The following is a 16,864-nucleotide window of genomic DNA, read 5'->3' on the forward strand; positions in this document are numbered from 1 at the left end:
TGCACATTCAAGCCCAGCCTCTGCCACATCCTGGAACCTGTTAAGGTGCAGGGCAAATTTCTAAGACTCTAAGGCTCAGAAAAAATGCCAACTTGCATTGGTAGAGGGAATTTTCTGACTAAGAATTCCTTATACCAAGGAAATTTCAGGGGCAGTACGTTTCCCTATCCCCTCTACAGGAAAAACAGAGAATAAACACAAACAAATACAAAGTAGTTAAATACAAGGTATATTGGGAGGGAGGGCACTAGCAGTTGGGGGTTAGAGAGTGGAATCAGGAAAGACTTCATGTTGAAAATGGTAAATGAGGTGGGTCTTGAAGGAAGAGAAGGATCCTGTGAGGCAAAGGTGAAAAGGAACACAATTCAGAAATGAGGGCTGACTGATGCGAAGTCACAGAGATGTATGGCAGAGGGCCACGTGTGAGGAACAAAGTGAAGGCAAGTTCAACTGGATCACGGAATGCGAGAAGAGTCGTCGTTCAGTCGTTTCAGTAGTGTCTGACTCTTCGCGATGGCATTTGAGGTTTTCTTGGCAAAGATATTGGAGTGGTTTGCCATTTCTTTCTCCTGCTCATTTTACAGAGGAGAAACTGAAGCAAACAGGATGAAATGACTTGCCCAGGGTCACACAGCTACTGAGTGTCTGATGCCAGGTTTGGAGCTCAGGAAGATGAATCTTCCTGACTCGAGGCCTGGCACTTCATCCAGGGTTCCACGTGCAGGAAGAGAGTAATGTGTAATAAGTTCAGAAAGATAAGTTGGAGCCAGGTTGTTAAGAGTTTTAAAAGCTAAACAGTAGAGTTTATATTCTTATGATCCTAGAGGCAATAGAACCATTGGAGTTTATTGAGTAGAAGAGTGACATGGTCATATCTGTGCTTAAGGAAAATCACTTTTGTAAGTGTTTTGTACAAAACGCTTTTATGAGCTAGGCAGGCGCTAATCCATCTTATACTGGCTGATCATCTATCTTCAGAACGTGACTTGTTTCTTTAACAATGCTCCCACTGGATGACACTGAAATTAGAGCACCTTCTTTTCTCTCTCTCGTGGGAGCGTGGCTGATCCTCAAAGACCCTAATTGCAATGTGTCTTTCAAGATCTTCTTGGATCTTTGCCCCTCGAGCCGACCAACCACCAAATAGACAACTGGGTTGATGGTACTATTAATACAAGATAATAAATTCAGATATATAAATACTATCGATAGAAATTCATTGTTTTCATCCTGGAAGTCAAATAACATCAACAAGACTCTCAAAGGCATTGCAAAGAGAAAGAACAGAATCACCATGCTTATGATGATGATGTAAAGCTTGGCTGGTTGGCAGTGCTTCAGATTACAGAAGACCTTGATAAAGAGAGTCAAGCTCGAGAAGACCATGAGAGGGGCAAACACAATGAAATTCAAGATAAGCAAAAATACTTCCACCATAGCACGTGGTCTAATGGGGAACCTGGGATGGGTACCCTGAAGACAGAAAAAGCCTTCTAACCAGGTCACAAAAATGGAGAGTGCCCACAGCAAGATGCAAACCACAGCAGACTGGTGCTTTGGGCGTTGGCATTGGTACCAGATGGGATAAAGGACTGAAAGACACCTCTCTATACTGATGGCTGTCAGGAGGTAGAGGCCAGTGTTGTAGCCAAACGGAATCAGCACGCAGAAGACGAAGTCAAATAATTGTAGTTTGGTTGAGTCATTCTTGGAATAAAACATGTGAACTATAGTATTGGTAGAAGTACAAAGTAGGAAAGTTAAGTCAGCCATTGAGAGGTGGAGGATGTAGACAGTAAAAGGGTTCTTCTTGAAGTGGAAGATGAGATACCAGATGACAAGTCCATTGCCAATTGTTCCCAGTATGGAGATAAGCAGAGAAACATAAGTTGAGACATTTTCTGTTGATTGTGATTTCAAGAAGGACCCATTCACCTGGATCTGGGTATCTGATATGGGCTCTGGAGAACTCACAGTAGTTGGAGGGTGCTCCATTATTTAGAAATCATCAATTCTTTTCTTTAAACCTGTCAGCAGAGATGGAAAATAGTGTATATAGATGCTATTCAGTTTTGAAAAAAAAATAGATTCACAAGATTTAAAGTTTGAAGGGACCTTAGAGATTATTTATGAGAGATGTAGTATAGTAGTTAATGTTAGACCTTCAGTCACAAAGAGCTGGATTCAAATTCTTTTTTTAATGGTATTTTGTTTTTTTTAATTACACAGAAAGACAATTTTTAACATTCATTTAAAAATTTTTTTGAGCTCTAAATTTTGTCCATTCCTCCTTTCCCTCTCCCTCCTCAAAACAGTAAGCAATTTGATGTAGGTAGTTACGTATGCAATCATGTAAAACATTTTCATATTTCTCATGTTGTGAAAGAAGAAACAGCCCAAGAGAAAAAAAAAACATAGGAGCAGCCAGGTGGTGCAGTGAATAGAGCACCAGTCCTGGAGTGAGGAGGACCTAAGTTCAAATCTGTTCAGATACTTATTAACTTCATGACCCTGGGGAAGTCACTTAACCTCAATTGCCTTTAAAAAAAAATGAAAAAAAGTAAAGAAAGTAGAAATGGTCTGCTTTGATTTGCATTCAGATTCCATCAATTCTTTCTCTGGATGTGGAGAGCATTTTTATCATGAGTCTTTTGGAATTGTCTTGGATCACTATTTTGGTAAGAAGAGTTAAGACATTCATAGCTGATCATCATATAGTATTGCTGTACTGTGTACAATGTTCTCCTGGTTCTGTTCACTTTACTTTGTATCAGTTCATGTAAGTCTTTCCAGGTTTTTCTGAAACTGGATTAAAATTCTACCTGATGCTTTCAGCTGTATGACCTTGAGCAAGTCACTAACCTCTTTTAGTCTCAGTTTTCTCATCTGTAAAATGGGGGGAAAATAATGCCTGTAGCATTTATATTCATAGGGTAGTTTTGAGGATCAGATGGGATAATGGATATTAAAGTGCTATCACATTAGCCAGATTTTCTGTCTTTTTTTTTTCCCATTTGAGAAAACTGAGGCCTAGAGAAGTTTACTTACTTTTCTAAACACACACTATTGGCAGCTTATTGGCCAAACTAGATCTAAGCCTAAACCTTTATAAGCTAAGGTTTCCACTAGAGCACATGTCAGTTGATCTTTTGATCTGTTTCAGTAACGCAGCTACTGCGATAGCAAGCCACCCTCCTGCATCTCTTCTTTTTATCCCTACCACCACTGTTATTTCTCTCCTCCTTATAAAGGAGAGAAGTGCCTCAGAGAAAATCGAACAGAAGAGCCTTCTCGGCATCATGCCTTTAATACCCAGCCAGTGATTTCTTCACCATTTCAGAGTATACTGTCACTGGATACAGAAATGCGGCAATCTTTCCCCTCTAGGAAAATGTTATTCTCCTTCCCATTTGGTGACTTCCCATCTAGCTGTGGTGACACCTCACTGTGATGTGACAGCAAAGTCACATCTAGATGTAATGACATACATTACTGTTACTCAGGCTTCTTTGAAGGGAGCTAGACTAGGACAGAGACTTGTCCTGGCTCAATCACTGTGTTACCGTTATTTTCCTTTCCGGGTTTCAGTTTCTTTAGCAAGAAAATGAGGGGCTTAGACTAGAGGATCCCTCAGTTCCCCTTCAATGCTGACATTCTATGATTGTACAGCTCAAAATTGGGCTGTTTTTCTTTTTTTTTTTATGCAGTTGGGGTTAAGTGACTTGCCCAGGGTCACACAGCTAGTAAGTGTCAAGTGTTTGGTCTGAGGCTGGATTTGAACTCAGGTCCTCCTGACTTCAGGGCCGGTGCTCTATCCACTGCACCACCTAGCTGCTCCATGGGCTGTTTTGCAAATGGACACTTAGACCTCAACTAGACATGCTTTTCTTCAGTGACTTCTATTTTTATGTGACAATAACTATTTCTGTGTCTCTCTTAGGACAGAAATTCCTATGTGTAGCTCTAGGGAAAAGGGGCTTTAGGTCAGGCTTGTGGAAACCTCAAATGCCATCGCGAAGAGTCAGACACTACTGAAACGACTGAACGACGACTCTTCTTGCATTCCGTGATCCAGTTGAACTTGCCTTCACTTTGTTCCTCACTCGTGGCCCTCTGCCATGCATCTCTGTGACTTTGCATCAGTCAGCCCCCATTTCTGAATTGTGTTCCTTTTCACCTTTGCCTCACAGGATCCCTCTCTTCCTTCAAGACCCACCTCATTTACCATTTTCAACATGAAGTCTTTCCTGATTCTACTCTCTAACCCCCAACTGCTAGTGCCCTCCCTCCCAATATTAGGACAGAAATTCCATGAGGCTGGTGTTTTCAGGATGTCCTTCCTGCCTGTGAGAGGACAAGTGGAGAGGATTTGAGACTGTTAGAACAAAGGATGAAGTTTGGGACTAACCGAGAGCAGCCTTGGGAGGTTAGCACCCCTTCCCTTGTGCTCTTCCTTCCTTGGCTTTTCTCAGTCCTGTCAGTACTTCTCCCCTCATCTCCTTCCTCCCTGCAGGTACCTATCACTTTCCTGATTCTCAGCAGCTGGGGTCTTTCCTGTCAGAAGGAAGCCACCTGACACAGCGAATCCGAAAGTATGATTTGAATGACCCCAGGGATATTTTGTTTTAAAAAGACCCCAAGCCTTTTTGAGTCTGCCCTCATTCTTCCTCATCTCAAGTCAGTTGCCAAAGTCTGTTGAATTCTTTCACACCTGTTCCTTTATTTCCACCCTTCCACCTTCCTAGTTCAGGCCCTCATCTTTCTCCTGGCCTATTAGACTAGCCCTGTTATTGGTTTCTTGTTAACCTATCCTTTACACAGCTGTCATTTTCTACTTCCTAATATGCTTCCATAGTATGTAGGATTTAGAGCTGACAGAGGCCTCAGAGATCATCTGTCTAGTCTAGCACCTTATTTTACCAGTGAGGAAACCTAGGCCCAGAAAAGTTGAGTGAGTTGCTTAAGGACACAGAGTAACTGGAAGAATCAGGACTCAAACACAAGTTTTCAGATCCTAACTCCAATATGTTTTCTACTGTCCCATGTTGCTTTGTATGATTCCTGCTCCAAAACTTTTAGTGTCTCTCTTCTGTTTATAGGATGATTTTCTGATTCGTAGATTAGGAGGCAGCTGGTAGTGCAGTGGACAGAGCTCTGGGCCTGGAGTCAAGAAGACCTAAGCTCAAGTCCAATCTTAGATACCTACTAGCTGTGTGACATTGGGCAAGTCACTTAACTCTCTCTGCCTCCGTTTCCTCAACTATAAAATGGGCATAATAATAGCACTTACCTCATAGAGTTGTTGTGAGGACCGAATGAGATAATATTTGTAAAAAGCACTTAGCATAGTACCTGGCACATAGTAGGAGCTATACAAATGCTTATTCCCCACTGAATCGCTGAATTACAGATTTTTAGAGTTAGAAGAGCCCTCAGTGACCCTCTAGTCCAAACTATACACTAAACTAGGATCCTCATTATATCCTACCTAACAAATGGTTTGAACACTGCTAAGAAGGGAGAACTCATCACCTCTCCAGGCAGTCTGTTCCACTTTCAGACAGATCTACTTGTTTAGCTTTTTTCTGACATCATGTCTAAATTTACCTTTGGGTAATTTCTACTCATTTTTCTTGGTTCTGTTATCTGGCGCCAAACAGAGCAATTCCAATCTCTCCTTCACCTGACAACCCTTCAGATCCTTGAAAAGAATTATCATGTTCCTCTGAAGGTTCTCTTTTTTTTTTTAAGTGAGGCAATCGGGGTTAAGTGACTTGCCCAAGGTCACACAGCTAGTATATGTCAAGTGTTTGGTCTGAGGCCGGATTTGAACTCAGGTCCTCCTGATTTCAGGGCTGGTGCTCTATCCACTGCGCCACCTAGCTGCCCCAGAAGGTTCTCTTCTTTAAGAGAAACATGTCCAGGTTATTCAGCTGATCCTTACATGATGTGGACTCAGTGTCCTTCCTTGTTCTGGTTCACTTCCTCTGGACTTGCTCCAGCTTATCTATGTCCTTTTAAAACTGTGTAAGGCAGGGCTAGCAATCATGATGTCAGAAGAAGCAAAAGCAAAAAGAGACTTAATTAAGAGATAATCAGGTAAACTTCATTTTGCTAAAAGGTGCCATAGACAATGAAGTAATATAAAAATTTTTTACAGCAAGTTTCTCTGATAAAGACCTAATTTCTCAAATTTATAGGGAACTGGGTCACATTTATAAAAATAAGAGCCACACCCCAATTGATAAATGGTCAAAGGATATGAACAGGCAGTTTTCAGAAAAAGAAATCAAAGCTATTCATAGTCATATGAAAAAATACTTTACATCACTATTGATTAGAAAAATGGAAATAAAAACAGCTCTGAGGTACCACCTCACACCTATAAGAAATGACAAACACTGGAGGGGATGATGAAAAAATTGGTACACTAAAGAACTGTTGGTAGAGTTGTGAGCTGGTCCAACCATTCTGGAAAACAATTTGGAACTATGTCCAAAGGGCTATGAAACTGTGCATATCTTTTTACCCAGCAACACTATTACTAGATCTGTGTCCCAAAGAGATCAAAGAAAAAAGAAAAGCACCTATATATACAAAAATGCTTATAGCAGCTCTTTTTGTCATGGCAAAAAACTGGAAATCTAAGGAATGCTCATCAGTTGGGGAATGGCTGAAGAAGTTCTGGCATATGGTTGTGATGGAGTACTCTTATGATATAAGAAATGATGAGGAGGGTAGTTTCAGAAAATTATGGCAAGACCTATATGAATTGATGCAAGTGCAGTGAGGTGAACCGAATCATTGTGTGCAGTAGTAACAGCAATGTTGTAATGATCATCAGCTGTGAAAGACTTGGCTACTTTGATTAATAAAATGATCCAAGAGATTTCCAGAGGACTCATGATGAAAAAATGCTATCCCTCTCCAGAGAGAGAACTGATGACCTGTGAGAGCAAATTGAAGTATAATTTTCTCTCTTTCTTTTTGTTTTTTTAAAATATGGCTAATATAGAAATAAGTTTTACATGGTTTCACATGTGTAATTGATATATTGCTTGCCTTTTCAGTTAAGTGGGAGAGGGGGTAGGAAGGGAGGGAGAGAATTTGGAACTCAAAAAATGTAAAAAGAAAAGAATATTAAAATAAATAAATAATAAAGAATATTAAAATAAATAATAAAAATAAAAATAATATAAAACTGTGGCACACAGAACTGGAAACAGAACTCACTACAGACGGGGCTGAGCAAGGTTTCTTACTTAGGTTGGCCCTATACCATTTGGCTCCAAATGACTTTATCTTAGGGCAATTCTTTGCCAAAACTATGTTATAGAAAAACTGGATTACTCACTGATATTGGATCTTCTTCTCTACTTTCTCTCCTCTGAACAATGATGTAGGTTATTCCCTATGCCTGAGTCAAAGTCCTGTAAGACCTCTGTCAGACCTTGGCCTTCAAGGCCCAACTTGGATGCTACCTCTTCCCTGAAGCCTTCTCTGGTAGCCCCAGTAGAAAATTATTTCTTCCTCTTTGATTTTTTTTAATACCACTTTGTCTAGCTACTTCCTTTGATCTTATCACTTTCTACCTGTCTTGTCATCCCCAATCAGGCTATAATTTCCTTTAGAGCAGAGATTGTCATTTTACGTCTTTTAATTTCTAGTCACTAGTAAGTTTGGTAGGAGAGCTTAAGTATACAAGCAGAAATTCAGTTCACTTGCTATCTTTTTCCCAGCTTTGAATGTCTTTAACTCAAACATAGTAGGTTTGTAATAATAATAATAATAATAACAACAACTCATTTATAGAGCACCTTACAATTTGCACATATTATCTCATTTAATCCTTACAAACTGCCTGACATGGGGTGCTAATATGACTCTGATTTTACAAATGAGAAACTGAGGATCAGAGAAATTGTGTCTTGCTCAGCACCATATACCTAATAAACATCTGAAGTAGTATTTGAACCTGGCCTTCCTGAATCCAAGAGTAGCATCCTATTCCCTTTGCTACAGTGACTCAGTTTCCATATCTGAAAAGTGGGAGTAATAATACTCTCACCTACCTCAGAGTTGTTGTGTGACTTTAAATAACATATGGAGTATTGCATAAATGACAGTATCATTTACAGAGTAGGTGATCAGTCAGTTGATGTGGAATGCTTGTCAAAACTATTTTAAAAATTATTTATTTTAAACATTAAAAAAAATTTTTTTTTGAGTTCCAGATGCTCGCCATTCCTCCAGTCCTTCCCCTACCCATTGAGAAGGCAAGAAATAAAATATTAATTATACATGTAAAATGCAAAGCACATTTCCATATTAGCCATCAAAACCAATATTATTAAGAAATGGTTAATGCTTTTATTCACAACCATTAGTAAATGAAAATGTATTTACATTTCCACATATTTCTGATTGTGCATATATATATAATGCATATACACACACACACATATATATATATACATATATACATGTGCATACATATACAGTTGAACTCCATATGATATCAGGAAGCCCAGCACACATTGAGCTCTGCTATTATAAAACTTGAGGAAAGTAATTTCTCAGTTTTTAAGTGTGTAAAATGTTAAGAGTTTGGACTAGACCATCTTCAAGATCTCTTCCTTCTCTAATTCCCATTATCCTATAAATATTTTAAGGTCATAATACCTTAGGGCAAGGCAGAAAAAGGATTTGGAAAATAAAACACTTTGGTAGTATAAGTAAACACCAGAGCACTATTAATGAATTTTTAATCATTCTTTTATGCTATAAACCTTGCAACCTTCCATTAATAGCTATAAATACCCATTGTCACTGGCCAATCAATCAGTCAGTTCATTTAGTACCTACTATGTGCCAAGCATTATCAATCCAATAAGAATCTAATAGTAACAAATTTTCTTATGGTCTTAAAAACATTTACATTAGAATCAATACACTAATGTTTATCTGTTGGTTACTTGAGATAAAACCTCCTTACCCTAAATGTATAATTCTAAAATACTAAGTCTTCATGAAAAATGACATTTTCTCGAAAAGGTTGCTCATGTCCCCCAAAATAACCAGACCTAGAGTGTGAACTGAGTAAGAGAAGTTTGCAAAGAAGCAGCATTTCTATTAGAAAACTGAAAGATGAGAAATTAAATTAATACACAGACATATCAGGTACGTACCTACAGTTTTATCAATGGAGCCCCAAAGCAGATCCCAACCCTTCTCTAGACTACTAAATTAAACTTAAAGAGTTATCTGAGACTTAGAGAGTTGAAAAAGTGAAATTACAAGAGAAGAGAAATATCGGATATTGTAAGAATGGTTTACAAGCACAAATAAGTCCAAGGCTGTCTAGTTATTTTATTGAGCCCAGCACACAAGAGGCTAAGACGACCATTGAGAGTAGGACCTGCTGTCCCATGGAGGAGGAGTGAGAGACCTGCTTCAGGCACCAAAGATCCAGGCTCTTGTCTCAGTTCTGCTGTGGACTCTTTGAATTGACTATATTGGGTCAAATCACTCACTTCCCTAAGCCCTAGTTTCCTCTTTTGTAAACTGAGTTTACTCTGATCCCTAACAGCTCTGAAGTAGTAATGAATAGAGAGCATAAACTTACCGTAAAGAATCCTGGTCAGATTTCTTTTTCCCAGTACTGTCAGCCAGACAGGTTGGTTTTCACTCCATAGACAGCTTCTTGGGGGAGCAGCCAGCATGACTTGGTAATTAACCATTTCAGGAAGTTGGTTTGGGGTCTGACTGAACAATGTGACCATCTCTTGCTGATAAACAGAGACCAGCACTGACCTGCAATCGCCCCCAGATTGTACCTGATGGAATTAGAGGGGACAACAAGAGGTTGGACTGGAGGGACCAAGGAGGGTGCTTGAAAACTCTTAGGGTTAATATCAATCTGGCAACATTCGGCTCTCAGAAGCTTATCTTAGCTTGCATCTGTGCCCAGTGAGATTTGAAATCTTTTTTGCAGATGAAATTGTAACTGTTTGTGCTATTATGGACATTGGAGGTCCTTGGCTTGGATGTGGAGTAGCACAGGATGGAAGCCAGTTCTTTGTCAGTAGAGGCTAAGAGAACAAGTGTTTATTAAGTGCTTTCTCTATGCCAGGTGCAGTGCTAAGCACTAATTTAGTCTCAAGTCTAAAGGATCATAGATAGAAGAGAACTTAGAGATCATAGAGTCCAACTACTAAATTTTTTGGATGAAGAGCTTGAGGTTCGTAGAGGTTGGGGCTTACCCCTGATAACACAGCTAGTTAGTAGCAGAAGTAGTAATTTTTTTTTTAGACAGTTGGGGTTAAGTGACTTGCCCAGGGTCACCCCGCTGGCAAGTGTCTGAGGTCAGATTTGAACTCAGGTCTTCCTGACTCTAGGATTGTGCTCTATCTGCTGCCTCTGAGAGGCAGTAATCTTAAACCCACATCTCCTGATACCTATAATAATAATTGTTCACATTTATATATATTTCAAAGCTGGCAAAGCATAGTTACTGCATATCTTATTGTCCCCATTTAACAGATGAAGAAACTGAGGTTCAGAATAGTTAAGCACCTTGGATAAGGTCACATAGGTAGGAAGAATCAGAAAAGTCAAGGGGGGTAGGTAGTGCTGGGCCTGGATCTGGAAGACCTAAGTTCAAAATCAACTTAGAAACTAGGTGTGTGAACAAGTTAACCTCTGTTTGTTTTAGTTTCTTCAACTGTAAAATAGGGATAATAATAGCATTTACCTCTCTGAGTTGTGAGAATCAAACAAAATGATATTTGTAAAGTGCTTATCACAATGCCTGGCACATAATAGACACCATAAATGCTAGTGATGATGATGGATTTGAACCCAGGCCTTCCCAATTCCAAGTCTAGTGTACTTTCCATCATAGAAGTTTTGACTCTTCCATAAATTACCTGTCTGTCTTTACAGTGGGGTTGCTATCTTTCCTTTCCTGTCTGTGGCCCTGTTTCATGGCAAAGAACTTATCTCTTGACCAAGATCCAGGTTTATGTGGTACAGTGCCAAGTTTTGTTATATTTTTGGAAGCTAAAAAGAGGGTGGGAACCTGAGGAGCTATGTACTAGCTATGTGGTGTTGGCCAAGACAGTTAATTTCTTGGTCTGTTTTCTTATCTATAGAATTTAGGGGTTGAATTAAAAGATTCCATAGAACATATGTAGTTATACACATATTTAATACATGTGTATGTACATATTATTGTTGTTGCATTGTTGTTCGGTCATTCAGTCTTATCAAGCTCGTCATGACCCCATGGACCACAGCATGTCAGACTCTTCTATTTTTCACTGTCTCCTGAAGTCTGTCTAAGCCTATGTTTCTTGCTTCTTTGACACCATCCATCCATCTGTTGTCCCCTTCTCCTTTTGCTTTCAATCTTTCCCAACATCAGGGTCTTTTCCAATGAGTCCTGTCTTCTTATTATGTGGCCAGTGTGTTTAAGCTTCAGCTTTGGCATTTGTCCTTCCAAAGAATAATTTGAATTAATTTCTTTAAGTATTGACTTATTTGATCTCCTTACTATCTAAGAGACTCTCAAAATTCTTCTCCAGCACCACAATTTGAAAGCGTTGGTTCAGCAGTGCTCAGCTTTCCTTATAGTCCAACTCTCACAGCCATATATTGCTAATGGAAAAACTGTGGCTTTGACCATAAGGAACTTTGTTGGCAAGGTGATGTCTCTCTGCTTTTTAATATGCTGTCCTGATTTCCCATAGCTTTGCTTCCAAGGAGCAAGTATCTTTTAATTTCATGGATGCAGTTACCACCTCCAGTGATCTTTGAGCCCAAGAATATAAAATCTGACCATACTTCGATTTCTTCTCCCTCTATTTGCCAGGAATTGATGGGATCAGTTTTCAAGATCTTAGTCTTAAATTTGTAAGTTTCAAGCCAGCTTTTATACTCTCCTCTTTCACCTTCATCAAGAGGCTTCTTAGTTCTTCTTTACTTTCTGCCATCAGAGTGGTATTGTCTGCATATCTGAGATGGTTGATATTTCTCCCAGCAACCTTAATTCTGGCTTTTGATTTATTTAGCCTAGCATTTCACATGATGTACTCGGCACATAAGTTAAATAAATATGGTGACAATATACAGCCTTGTCATAGTCCTTTTCCAATCTTAAACCAATCAATTGTTCCATATTTAGTTCTAACTTGCTTCTCATACAGATTCCTCAGGAGACAAGTAAGATGATCTGGTGGTACTCCTTATCTCTTTGAGGATTTGCCACATTTTGTTATGATCTGCACAATCAGAGGCTTTAGTGTAGTCAGTGAAACAGAAGATGTTTTTCTGGAATCCTTTGCTTTTCCATAATTCAGGAATTAGGATGTAAACTGGTCTTTTCTGATCCAGTGACCACTGTTGTGTTTTCCAAATTTGCTGGAATATTAAGTGCAGCACTTTAACAGCATCATCTTTTAGGATTTTAAATGGCTCAGCTGGAATTCTGTCACCTCTACTAGCCTTATTGTTAGCAATGCTTCCTCAGGCCCACTGGACTTCGTCCTCCAGGAAGAATGGGTATAATCTCAAAAATGACAAAATGATATCTGTTCAAATCCAAAGCAAACTGTTCATTATCACAGTAATACAAGTCTATACTCCAATCACTGATGCCAAAGATGCCAAGGTTGCTTAATTCTATGAAGACCTACAACATCTAGAAATAATGCCCCCAAAATATGTCACATTCATCATAGGGAATTGGAATGCTAAAGTTGAAAATCAAAAGAGAACTGGAATGACAGGCTAGTTTGGCCTTAAAGTACAAAATGTAGCAGGGCAGAGACTAATAGAGTTTTGTCAAGATAACTCCTTGGTCATAGCAAACACTTGTTTTCAACAACAAAGGTAACTAACTCTACATATGGACATCACCAGATGGTCAATATCGAAATCAGATTGATTTTGTACTTTGCAACCAAAGGTAGAAAAGCTCTACAGTCAGCTAAAACAAGGCCTAGAGCTGACTATGACCACGAGCTTCTTATTGCAAATTTCAGACTTAAATTGAAGAAAATAGGAAAACTATCACACTGTAAAGGTATGACCTAAATAACATCCTTTATGAATATGAAGTGGAGATGATGAATAGATTTAAGGGATTAGATCTGGTAGATAGACTGCCTGAAGAACTGTGGACAGAGGTTTACAATATTGTACAGAAGGCGACAATAAAAAACATTCCAAAGAAAAAGAGCAAGAAAGCAAAGTGGCTGTCTGATGAGGTTTTACAAGCAGTTGGGGAAAAAAGGGTGTCTCTTTCTCTTTCTCCTTTCCCTTTTGCTTATTGCTTATTGATTACAAGGGCAACTCCATTTCTTCTAAGGGATTCTTGCCCAACAGAGTATATTCACCCATTCTCATCCATTTAAGCTCACCGACACTGAAGATGTCAATGTTTAAACTTTCCATCTATTGTTTGACTATATCCAGCTTACTCTGGTTCATAGACCTTACATTCTAGGTTCTTATACAATATTGATCTTTGCAGCACTAGACTTTCCTTTCTTCACCAAATACATTCACAACTGAGCTTCCTTTCAGCTTTGGCCCAGTTGCTTTATTCTTTCTGGAGCTACATATATGTGTTTATGTATACACACACACACATATAGCACTCTTCCATGTGGTGAGCAAAGAAAGAAATGGTTTAGGACTCAGCTGAGAAGAGTTATCTTTATTTTCTGAATGTGGGCTTGAAGTTTCTTTCTTTCTTTTTTTTAAATTTAATTTTGTTTATTTATTTTTGCAGATCCAAGCATTTATCTTTTTCTTTTCTTTTGTTTTATTTTTATTTTTTAAAATTTATTTAAATATTTATTTTTAGTTTTCAACTTTCACAAGATTTTGAGTTCCAAATTTTCTCCCCATCTTGCCTATCCCTCCACCCCAAGACGGCGTGCATTCTGAATACCCTTTCTCCTAATATGCCCTCCCTTGTATCATCCCCCCCTCTCTTATCTCCTTCCCCTTCTATTTTCCTATAGGGCAGGATAGGTTTCTATACCCCATTGCCCATGTATCTGATTTCCCAGTTGCATGTAAAAACAATTTTTAACATTTGTTTTTGAAACTTTGGGTTCCAAAATCTCTCCCTTCTTCTCTCCCCACCCACCTTCATTGAGAAGGCAAGCAACTCGATACAGTAGTCATGCAGAGCACTTCCATAGTAGTCATGTTGTGAAAAACTAACTATATTTCCCTTCATCCTACCCCACCCCGTGTTTATTCTACTCTCTTTTGATCCTGTCCCTCCTTAGAAGTGTTTGTTTCTGATTACCCCCTCCTCCAATCTGCCCTCTCTTCTAACATTCCCCCCCCATCCCCTTCTCCTCTGTTTTCCTGTAGGGTAAGATAGATTTCCATACCCAATTGAGTATGTATGTTATTCCCTCCTTAGAGCTTGAAGTTTCTTAAGGCAGGCAGAAGTGGTGAAAGGAAGGTAGATATTGTGAATCTGGTTTATCCAGAAATAGTGAACATCTCTAGTGTGTCAACAATGAATGGGACCAACTCAAGTCTGTTCAAAGTATTGTAGAATACTGTAAGTAGTAAGCTGGAGTTCAAAACCTTCCATGCTGTCCTGTTTGGAGCACAAATAAGAATGTAGGGGGTGGTGTGCTATGTTTCCCCCTCATACGTTATGAATATTCACCTGATGTCTAGATCTGGCTTGAAGGAGGCATCAATAGATATATCTTCAGTCTCTTCCATCCACCCTTCTTCAAGGAAGATTGATTCTTGCCAGAGGGGAAGTAAGAGGTTGATAGCAGAGGCAGAACATCCTGCTTCCTTCAGAGAAACGGTACTAGGCTAGAATTATACATACCTACTCCCTTAAAACTTATTAGTCTAGGAGAGATAATTTTTAGGTTCACACTAAGTTCCTGATCACTGTAGGAGTGACTCAAAATACATATTCATGACTTGACTCCATTCTCACCAAATGCCAATTTTACAATAAACACACTTGGCAAATAGCAAATGAACTCATTTGCTCAGGCTGATAACAGAATTCAGTAAAGATGAGACCATGCCAGGCAACACATAGAATGAATGAGTTTTGCCACTGGGAATGAGATAACTCAGAGAAAGAGATGGGAAGACAAGCAGAGAGAGAGACATAGGAACACTCAGAGATAGAGACATACAGAGACACAGAGAGACAGAGACACATACAAGGATAGAGACACACAGAGAGATAGAGACGTACATATAAAGACAGAAAGAGACAGAGACACCCAGAAACATACACAGAGAGACAGAGACACATACAAGGATAGCGACACACAGAGAGACAGAGACATACATATAAAGATAGACGAGATGGAGACACACAGATAATCTGTCCTACCCAGGCTGCCAGCCAAATGCAGTTGGTGTCTACGCTTTCATTCCTATGCTATCTTGATTATTTTCTTTTAATTAAAATTTGAAGGCCAGCAATCCTGATGGATGATTAATGACAGCAGTGGGGAGGACAACTTCTTTTACTCTTAAGAAGAAAGAGATGCTTTTATTTCCCTTGGCAAGATCCAATGAGAGATAGTTGAGGTGTTGTGCCTTTTTCTAACTGAATGTGGGCACCATTATTGGTATGGGCTAAGGTGTGGTGGGGAAGCTGGCCCCTGGGTCCCCAAGGAGAGAAATGGCTTATAAATTTAAAAATCATCCTATACACCAGTAAGAGAAAAAATCAAGCCCGTATGTTATGGATTTTTATCATTACCTCCAGGACCATTATTATTACCCATAAAGCTCATCACAAGTGGGAGATCTTAATGACATTTGCATGTGTATATCAACTGCATTCCCATTACAGGTGACCCACAGATAGAGGAAGTCCCTAATGCAAGGTGAGGTTCGGGACCAATTTTAGTACTTTAAGGTTCTGTGGCTTTTGTTTCTCCACCATTTTAGCCTGAAGCATTGGAACAGTAGCTGTTGAGGTTGTACTTGGTTTGGCTTTGATATTTCTGAATCTAGCCATCTAGCACTGGGAATGCAAGCTGCTGAATCACTGAGGCTACTGTTAGCCATGTCTGGTGTTAAGAGGAATTCCAGTACCAAAACTTGGCCCCTTCAGATCTCTCAAGGAAATCAACATGCATTATTATTCCCAAGACATATTAATTACTAATTCTCATGTACAGTTCTCCAACATGTGTGGACATTTTATAGGTGAGATTCCATTTATACTAGTACCTTTATTCTAACATATCTGTCTGTCTGTCTATCTATCTGTATGTATGTATATTTGTGTGTACAACTAGGTGGCGCACTGGATACAATACTGGGACTGGAGTCAGCAAGACCTGAGTTCAAATCCAGCCTCAGAAACTTACTAGCTGTGTGACCCTGGGCAAGTTTCTTAACACTGTTTATCTCAGTTTCCTCATCTGTAAAATGAGCTAGAGAAGGAAAGTGCAGACTATTTCTGTTTCTCTGCCAAAAAAACTCCTCCCAAAAAGGGTTCACAAAGAGTTGGACATTACTGAAATTACTAAATATACACATACATGTATGTGCATGTGTAAATATTATACACATATACATATTTACATATGCACACAAATGCTTTGCAGACCCTAAACTTGCTATATGGATGGGCTATTCTCCTTTATTCCAAATCTCTTCTTTTACATGAGGACACTGAGGCCCAGAGATGTCAAGTGACTTACCTGAGGTCATACAGGTAGCAGGGCTAGACCTTACTTATATACCTTTGTGACATTAAGGCTAGATGTCTATTCATTATACCATGACGTGTCAACTGATTTTTAAAGACAGTTCTGTAAAACAGCTGTGGACAGAAAAATAT

At 39.2% G+C, this 16,864-nt stretch overlaps 1 protein-coding gene across 1 annotated transcript in view; it reads right to left on the reverse strand.

Annotated features, from left to right (window-relative positions):
- Positions 1-16,864, reverse strand: part of LOC114031410 (mas-related G-protein coupled receptor member H-like) — a 41,260-nt gene that overhangs the window by 5,263 nt on the left and 19,133 nt on the right. The window contains exons 2-3 of the mRNA XM_027846473.1: positions 9,626-9,836; positions 1,128-2,027 (exon numbers count right to left, since the gene is read on the reverse strand). Coding sequence (XP_027702274.1) covers positions 1,128-1,995 — 868 coding nt within the window. The 5' untranslated portion in view covers positions 1,996-2,027; positions 9,626-9,836. The remainder of the gene's footprint in view (positions 1-1,127; positions 2,028-9,625; positions 9,837-16,864) is intronic.

The sequence above is a fragment of the Vombatus ursinus genome, unplaced genomic scaffold (genome assembly GCF_900497805.2).
Source record: "Vombatus ursinus unplaced genomic scaffold, bare-nosed wombat genome assembly UNPS02015175.1, whole genome shotgun sequence".
NCBI classification, from domain to species: Eukaryota; Metazoa; Chordata; class Mammalia; order Diprotodontia; family Vombatidae; genus Vombatus; species Vombatus ursinus.